General features: G+C 54.1%; 1 protein-coding gene across 1 annotated transcript; it reads right to left on the bottom strand.

Annotated features, from left to right (window-relative positions):
- Nucleotides 1-3,500: 3,500 nt before the first annotated feature.
- SWI5 (SWI5 homologous recombination repair protein) lies at nt 3,501-9,079 on the bottom strand. The gene is made up of 6 exons (XM_057313377.1): nt 9,031-9,079; nt 8,796-8,904; nt 8,457-8,505; nt 6,626-6,747; nt 5,401-5,495; nt 3,501-3,846 (listed from the first exon to the last, which is right to left on the bottom strand). Exons 1-6 carry the CDS (start codon nt 9,077-9,079, stop codon nt 3,782-3,784), a joined length of 489 nt encoding a protein of 162 aa, XP_057169360.1. The 3' UTR covers nt 3,501-3,781.
- Nucleotides 9,080-9,103: the final 24 nt, after the last annotated feature.

Here is a 9,103-nt window from a genome sequence, read left to right as displayed (position 1 = left end):
ATTTGGAATTAACGTTGAGGATAAATGTAGAATCAAGCAAAATAAGTGGTACGGAGTTAAGGAGAAAGGGGAGGAATAAAGCAAAGCAAAGAAAGGATTAATTACAGGAAGGTCGGGATTAACTGGCTGGACTGAGAAGGAGAGAGTCGCCAGGTGGAGGTGTGGGGATGCGGGTTCTATGGGAACAGAACCACCCCGTGTGCTAGCATGGCTGCTGTGGAGAAAAACACGAGAAAACAGAAAACACCAAGAATTCTCCCATCTTGAATAAGCGTTATTATTTTGGTGCATTTCCTGTTGTTTTTTCCTATGTGTTTTATTTTTATTTTAAAATTTTTAGAGAGAATCTTAAGTAGGCTCCACACCCAGTGCAGAGCCCAACACGGGGCTCGATCTCAGGACCCTGAGATCACGACCTGAGACGAAGTCAAGGGTCAGACCCTTAACCAACTGAGCCACTCAGGCGTCCCCCTTTTTTTTTTTTTAAAGTTTTATTTAAGTGATCTCCATACGCCACATGGGGCTCAAACTCATGACCCCAAGATCAAGAGTTGCACCCTCTTCCAACTGAGCCAGCTGGACGCCCCCTACGTGCCTTCTTGTAATGTCTTCATTGGAGTTAATGTCTTTATTGGATTTTTTCAAATCGTAAGAGTTAAATCATAAAACATGTGAGTTACAGAAAACAACTGTACCCATTTCCCTGCAAAAAAAGATCAGCCCCAAACGCAAAGATACCTGCCCCAGATACGGATTACCACTGTACCTGGGGCAGGGTCCCATCTCCACCAGGAGTCCAAGTGAATAGTCAGCAAATCGTCTCTAATTGCTGTCCAAGCCGACTGAGTCCCCGGCGCCTGTCCCGGGTCCCCTAAGATCTTGGCCTCAGGGCCTCTGTCAATGTTATTTTCCCTCCTGGAATCCTCGCCCACGTTCTTGTCTGGCTGACTCCCAGGACATGCATGGGTGTCTCTACCCTGTGACATTTCCCCAATGTCCCAAACTGGTTAGAAGCTGTTCACAAGTGCTCCTGTAACCCACAATAGCCCTTGACCAAACTGCATTGTCATCATTTCTTAGACCCCTGACAACTTTTTCTTCTTCTCCTTCTCCTTCTCCTTCTTCTTCTTCTTCTAGATTTTATTTATTTATTTGACACAGAGAGAGAGACAGCGAGAAAGGGAACACAAGCAGGGGGAGCGGGAGAGGGAGAGGGAGAATCAGGCTTCCTGCCAAGAGGGGAGCCTGATGTGGGGCTCGATCCCAGGACCCTGAGATCATGACCTGAGCCCAAGGCAGACGCTTAATGACTGAGCCACTCAGATGCCCCTAGACCCCTGACTTCTGCTGGCAGATGGAACACTGCGTGGCAGAGACCCAGAGGCTGTGGGTCCCCAGCTCCTGACACTGAGAGATGCAGTGTGGACAGAGGCACGACGGGCCAGAAAGTGGGGCGAGGTGGGGGGGATCCTCCAGGAGGGGGCTACTCCTCCTGGAGGATCCCCCACCTGGAGCCTGGCTGCTGACCTCTCCTCCTCCTCCACTGGAAGCTGCAAGGGAAAAGTCAGGTGAGGGGACAGCTGTGTACGACCTCAGACATGTGAGAGGCTCAGAAAGCCTGTCCCCGTCCCGCACCCATCTCCAGTTAGATCACCAGCTCTCCCTCAGGACCTGGGAGGCTGGGATCGAGGTCACATTCAATTAGGCAAACACTGAGTATGTGTGAGGGCAGGTGGGAAAGGTGTCACTCGAGGTGAATCTGACAATCCTGTCCTCAGAGGGCACCCAGTCTGGGAAGAGAGCCCAAGAAGGCCTCATGATGTGGGGTCCCGGTTAAAAGGCCGGGTCTGGAGCCAGACAGACCTGGGCTCTTGTTCTCACTCGGCCACTGTGTGACTTTGACAAGTTGCTTCCCCTCGCCGAGCTTGTGTTTTCTCTTCTACAAAATGAGGATGATGACGCAAGCTCTCTGGTCCGGTGGTTGCGAAAACCTGTGGACATTACGATGTGAAGGTATGGGAAATGGCTTCAAGGCCCCGGATGAGAACGCACTGTGGCTCTCAAGGTCATCAACAAGAGCATACAGATGCAAACAAAGGGGCCGCAGCATGGGCGTGGGTCAGGCCACCCACTGAGGAGCGCAGATGGGGCATTGGGAGCTAGACGTCTACTTGGGGCTCAGACAGCAGCCGTTCCCTGCCAAATATCGAGGTGCTCAGCCTTGTTTCCCAGTCCTGGTCTCCCTTAGTGGGTTTGGGCCACGTGGCTAGTTCTGGACAACTGTCTGTGAGCAGGAGTGATGGCTGCTGATCGGCGGACGAGTTGGTTCAGACTGGATGTGTCTTCTCCTTTTCTCTTCTCCCTGCTGTGGATTCCAGCGGTGAAGCCCTAAAAGGGAGGGGGGCTCCCAGACCCTCAGCAGTTTGATGAAATAAACCCTTCTTGTGCTCAGCCCTGGAGATTATGGGGTTGTGTGCGGAGACAGCTAATGCTAACTGCCCCACTGCCTAAGTCCTGCTGTTATTTCTGCTTATAGAGGCCAAGCTGGTGGCCTGTGGTCACAGGGCTTCTAAGTGGGAAGAGCTGGAGCCCACGCCCAGGCCTGACTCACACGGCCGGCTTTTAGAAACTGTGCTTACTTCACCTCAAGACAGCCTGCCCTCAAGCACGGCTGTCACACCTATGATCTTAAGAAGATGTCAAGCAGGGACAGCCGGGTGAGCAGCTGGAACAGTCGGAACACGTGGCGGGTTCAGTGTGAAATCCTGCCATTCTGGATTGCACTGAGTCCTTGCAACACTCGTCTCACTTCTGCCAGTGCTGGTGGTTCGGGACAAGCCACACACAAGGCAGAAAGGACAGCTTGCCCTGGCGTGGCAGAGGATGACAGTTGGGACTGGAACCTTCATTGTGCACGTGGACGCACAAGGGAAGAATTCCTCCAGCGTCACTGTTTCACGCTCAGCTCCTACCTGCCTGTCCCCCAGAAAGGCGGGGGAAGCTTCAGAATTAGACTTATGCTTGAATCCCTGCTCTGCCGGTTACTGGCTGTGTGACCTTGGGTAAGTCACTTTGCTTCTCTGAGCCTCAATTTCCTTTTTTTTTTTTTTTAAAGATTTATTTATTTATTTATTCGACAGAGATAGAGACAGCCAGCAAGAGAGGGAACACAAGCAGGGGGAGTGGGAGAGGAAGAAGCAGGCTCATAGCGGAGGAGCCTGACGTGGGGCTCGATCCCATAACGCCGGGATCACGCCTTGAGCCGAAGGCAGACGCTTAACCGCTGTGCCACCCAGGCGCCCCCGAGCCTGAATTTCCTCATCTGTAAAATGGGGATAGCAATATTCATTTCTCAGAGGATGGACTCAGGCATTAGAGATAACGGATGTAAGGGGCTCAGCACAGTGCCTGGTGCATGTAAGCTTGTTATAATCCAAGGCAGGCTCTCTTTTCCCCCCCGGGGAAGATCAGGGGCTACCGGAGGAGAAGGACTCAGTGTAGAGATTCACACCAAGATTGTATGTTTATTTAAACAGGAGACACACACACACACCTAGATATCACTGGGACATTTCAGGAAACTTGGAGCAGGGAACAGCTCTTCGTCGTGGTCTGTCTCTTCTCTGGGCTCCCTCCGGACTCAAACTGAGCTCTCTAGAAAAGGGCTTCTGGTGCTTCCTTGCTGGGAAGCCTGTGGGTGTGCCGGCTGGACTCTCACTGCCTCTCATGTTCAAATCCGCCTGTCCCACTGGGCTGCGGACAAAGGGCTGTGAGCCTTGGCTCAGTCATTCATATCCAGGCCAAATTCTGGATATAATTCTTTGGTGGTGACACCTCGGATCACGGCTGAAAGGAAAGAAGGAAGAAAGGATGCGTGTCCGGTGGGAGAAGTGGGAGGGAGAACGGCCAATGGCCTGACCTAGCCTGGACCCACTCCTGCACCTTCTCCCTGCTCCCCTAGTTGACTGAGATACCCTCTTGCTACTCTTACCACTATGCGCCCTACTTGGCCGCCCCAAACTAGACTCACTGAACCCTCACCCCACTTCCCAAAGGAGCCCCCTGGGGTCCACTCAGAGCAGCCAGAGCCATCTGCTGAAAAGGTAAGTGGATCCTTACATTGCGCCTGGGGACTGCGGAAAACCCTCATGCTTAGCCTGGCCCGTGGGCCACGCCCTGGCCATTTGGTGATGCCATTCCTCTCGCTCCCTCAAAGACATTTTCTTCCTCTCAGAGGAGGGGGTCTCCTGAGGGGCCTTCCCTGACCACCTCAGCTCATCCCTACCTGCCACCCTGTTCATACCTCAACATTCTTCTCTGTCTCTGGCCTTTGTTTCCTTCATAGCACTTAATGCATTTTATAATTTCTTTGTTTGTGTTCCTTTACTTATTGACCATTCCCCTCCCCTCCCCCAGTACCAAAACATTAGTCACATGAGAACAGGGTCCTCCGAGCGTCTGGTTCTAGAGTGCCCCACACCCTGCGGAGCAGGTGCTCCGTAAGTGTCACCTGAACAAACGAGAAGACGGGCTGCCCCATCCTCTCCAGGGCCCGGGCCCGGAAAGACAGGTCTCAAGCTGGGCTCTATCTCACAAGAGCTGATGCCCTTAACCACCAGGCTACGGTCCCCTCACCTTCCCTTCTCCTTGGGGCCTGATCGACCTCCTTTCTCCATCTGTATTTCCCTCCTCCTGCTCTCTCCTTTCCTTCCTTGGGACCCACTCCCCACTGGAACAGAGCAGCCCTCCCCGCCAGACTCCTGGATGCTGACAGGCAATTCTACAGGAAGTGCTCAACGACTGCAGCGACCAGGCAGACATCCCAGGCCTGCACCCTGTCCCAGACAGTCACTGGCTGCTGAACACTGGAGTGCCCACCGACCCCAGCCAGGTGACGGGACTGAGGCCATCCATGCCTCTGCTTGTTTCCAAACGGGACTGTTCTAACCAGCCCAGGCGCACAGGTGTCTGTGCCTCGGCTGAGGCCTCTGGAAGTCAGGCTGGGATCAAGGAAGAACGAAATACTCCTCTGAGTCACAGAGTCACCCTTCTGTGACATTCTGCCTCTGTAGCAAGTCAGCCACCGAGGTAAGGGTGGTGTGTCGATCAGTCCGAGGAGGCCCCAGAAGACCGGAACCGCAGCCCTCAATCTAGCAGGAAGGGAAGTTCCTGCTCAAACCTGCCTGGGGCTCTGAAGCAGACTCTACGCAGGAGGGAAGAAAGCCCAGGGACTCCTGTAAGAGCTGTACAGCTGCTTCAGGGCGTTCAGGGAGGGCGCCAGCTGAGAAGGATGGGAAGGCTGGCAAGTTAGAAGGCCCAGGAACAAAATCCAGACACCCGGGGGAATGCGGAGTCCTTCCCTCCGAGCCCCGGCTGCTCCTCCGGGGTCCTGCTGCTCACCTAGTTTGCCTAGCAGCACCTGGCCTACGTCCTTGATGTCGTTGTACTCGTGGAGCTGGGAGATGTGGTCCTCCAGTTCATCCACACTGTAGCCTCTGGGGTGAGGGGTGGAGAGAGAGACAGAGAGAGGATCTTTAAGAAAGCTAAGGAGCAGCCAAGGTTCAGAGAGTAACAAGGCATCTATGTAAAGATCTTATTTATTTATTTGTCAGAGAGAGAGAGAGCACACCAGCAAGGGGAGCAGCAGGCAGAGGGAGAAGCAGACTCCCCGCTGAGCAAGGAGCCCGATGTGGGGCTTGATCCCGGGACCTTGGGATCCTGACCTGAGCCGAAGGCAGACACTTAACTGACTGAGCCCCCCAGGCATCCTGTGCATATTAAATAGATGCCTTGCGGGACACTTGGTGGCTCAGTTGGTTAAGAGTCTGCCTTCAGCTTAGGTCAGGATCCCAGGGTCCCGGGATTGAGTCCCACATCAGGCTCCTTGCTCAGCGGGGATCCTGCTTCTCCCTCTGCCTGCTGTTCCCCCTGCTTGTACTCTGTCTCTCTCTCTGGCAAATAAATAAAATCTTAACACACACACACACACACACACACACACACACACACACACACACAAGTTCACTAAGGGCCTACTAGGAACAAGACAGACCCTGCCCTCAGGAAGCTTACGGTAAGGCACGAATCTGCCTAGCCCCTCACTCCTGGCCAATCTCCCTGTGCCCTTAGGGAGCGGTTCCCAGCCACACTGGTACTATGTGACCCTGGCCACAGCAGAGGGATTCACAGATGGGAATATGAGTGGCTAGTCAGATGCCCTCCCATATGAAATGCACATTCAAAGACTGCTCAGTCTGTGCCACGTGGCTGCAGCAAGGGGCGTGAAAGAGTCCAGGAGTTGTGGAAGAGCCAGCTTCCCCCAGGCCCTGGAGAGCCCACCTGCGGAGAGAGAATGGAGTTGGTGTGCAGACGGAAGCAGAGGCAGAGAGAGACCGGAAGCAGAGGCAGAGACAGAATGATAACCTCTGCTCCGGACAGCTTTCCGCTTCCTAGTTCGGCTCCTCCCAGGTCTGACCACACCCTACCCGAGAGAGGCTGCTGAGACACGCTGAATCCCTCACAGGGCACGGTCCTGGTTTTACGCTAAGCTAGTGTGGCTGCGTTTCAGTTACTGGGCCCCTGATTAAGTTATCTTAAGCATGCTGAGGAGCCCAATGAGACTTACTCAGATATTAATTGGGCGATCTCCTTGTCCAGCAGGTCCCTCTTCTCCTTCAGTTTCTGAATGTCAAGGTGCAGAGAATCCTCGCTGGTCCCATCAGCCTGGCCAAACTTGGGAGATGGCCGCTGAGCGGAACACAAAGTCATTAGCCAGACTGACCCATTATCCACAATTCAGAAACTACACGTTGTCCCTAACAAATCACCCCCCCCTTCTGCTTGGTGACCGACACCCCTCACCCCCGAATAAGATTACATTGCCCAGCTGCCCTTGGAATTAGATGTAGCCCTCCAAGTTCTGGCAAGTGGAAGTTAATCAGAAATCATGTATGCAACGTCTGGGCATTGTCCTTCCAGGGAGAGGATACGCCTTTCTCTGGCCTTCCTTCCTCCTTCCTGCTGGCTGGAATGTGGACGTAATGGTAGAGCTGAGCAGTACCTTGGGCGATAAGGTAGAGCCATGTGGAAGGTGTGGTGGAACAAGACAGAGGCCTGGGACCCTGAGGACTGTTTAGGGCACCATTATCTGGGGTTTCTTTCAGGCCTAGCCATACCCAATCCTAATTAAAGGGCTCATCCCGGCCCCTCATCTGACCCCAGATAATCTGCCTCACGTTTACTTCTTGGATGCTCAAATCTATAATGTCGCTGGGCTTATAATTTCATTGGATAACAAAACCCTTCCCAGGCGTTGCACTTCATCTTTGCCCTCTCTGCCTCTAGAAGCTGCAAAGGCCAGTGCCTGGTACGCTGCGAACCTTTAGGAAATGAATGTTGATCAACTGTCTACACATGATACGAGAAGAGGCCAAGGAAGACATGGTTCCTACTCTCAGGACAGGGGCTTTTGATAGGTCAGGTGACAGGGAGTAAGCACTATCTGCCAGGCACTGGCAAAGGCTCCAGGGATTCAGCAACGGGTGAGACATCAAGCCTGGCCCCTGCCTTCATGGAACATATATAGAACACCCAATGATTATGTTTTTCCTCCAGAGACCTCCATTTAAAGCTCTACTCACACTTCCTCAGGAAGGCCTTTGCTGACCACCCGGCCTAACATGGTCCCTCCTCAATGGCTCACTGTTCTTTTGTCCTGATATTATCTAACATCCATCACCACGTGACATACACGTTTCATTAACAATATTCTGTTCGTCGCCGGCCTTACGCCACTGGAGTGTAAGCCCACGAACGCAGGGGCAGTGTTTTGTTCACGGTGTCCCCAACAGTGCCTGGCACATGGTAGGCACTCAATAATGTCAGAGGAGGGGGTGAATGACAAATAATTCATTAACTAACGACTAGCCTGAAAAGTGCTTCTAAGCTGAAGTACAGTGTGCGGCGGACTGAGTCAGAAGTGGGGGCGAGGCTTCTCTGAGGGTCCTCAACTCTAAAGGATGAGCAGCTCTTGCTAAAGAGCTGGAAGGAAAGTATTCCAGAAGGGGACAGTGCATCCAAATGGCAAAGGCAGGACAGAGCCCATGTGTCCGAGGGAATGAGCACGGTTTCTGTGGGGGGTGGAACAGGTGAGGGAGGGGATCCTGGTGTTTTCAAAACCAACCACCTGTGGTGCTGTCAGGAAGGAGGAGAGACGGAGCCCACTGGGAGAGCCTGGGGTACCACCGGCAAAGGCCGGGACACTGCTGCTTCTTTGAAGCTTGGTGGGCAGGAGGAAAAGAAGGGGGAGGACTGAGAAATGACCTGGAGTTTCTCGGCAGAACAAGGTCCGCTGGGGGACGGCTTGAAGAGGGCTGTTGGGGATGGAGAGAAGGGCTGGAGCAGCACGGACTTTCACGGTGGCGGGTGAGGGGGGCGGGGTACACAGGCATACTCACAGGGGATTGGAAGGCCCCGCGGCAACTTTTGGAAAGTCCTGGTTGAGTCCTGGAGAAGAATCCGAGAAAAAGGCTGATTGAACCTAGAGTCCGCTCTGGGAGGAAAAGGGTGTGGGAGGTTACGACTTGGGAAGGGGGCAGTTATGGTCCGGGATCAGGGTAGGGATCCTCAAGGAAGGGGAGACTCTGAGAGGGGGGAGTGTGTGGAGGGCCAGATTGGGGGGGGGGGGTCTCCGGAAGTGATCTCTGGGACGAGAGAGTCTGGGGCAGGGCTATGGGGAGTCAGGAAAGGGACTGTGAATGGAAGCCCTTTCGCCCTGCTCTCCGCTCCTCGCCCACCTCCGGAGCCCTGGGGTCCGGGGCCCCCGTCTAGGGGGAGTATGCGGTGCAGGAAGGTCCAGGGCGAGAGAGGGAGAGCGACCCCTCAGGCCCGCCAGGTATTCGGAATCTTATGACGGAGACCGGGAACGGTCATATCTCGAGATGCGCGCGCATCCTGCAAGCTCAGGCCCCGCCCCTTCCTCGAGGTGGGCGGGGACATCGGCTGCGCGCGCAGCTTTCATTGTGACTCCACCTGTCCCCTGCGGCCCGCGGCGGCCTGGCCACGCCCCTTTCCCTTTCATCTTCCTCACCGGCCAATAGGATTG

The sequence above is a fragment of the Ursus arctos genome, unplaced genomic scaffold (assembly GCF_023065955.2).
Source record: "Ursus arctos isolate Adak ecotype North America unplaced genomic scaffold, UrsArc2.0 scaffold_18, whole genome shotgun sequence".
In the NCBI taxonomy this organism is placed as follows: Eukaryota; Metazoa; Chordata; class Mammalia; order Carnivora; family Ursidae; genus Ursus; species Ursus arctos.
Note: the sequence above shows the minus strand (reverse complement) of the source record. Positions and strands in the feature narration are given on the sequence as shown.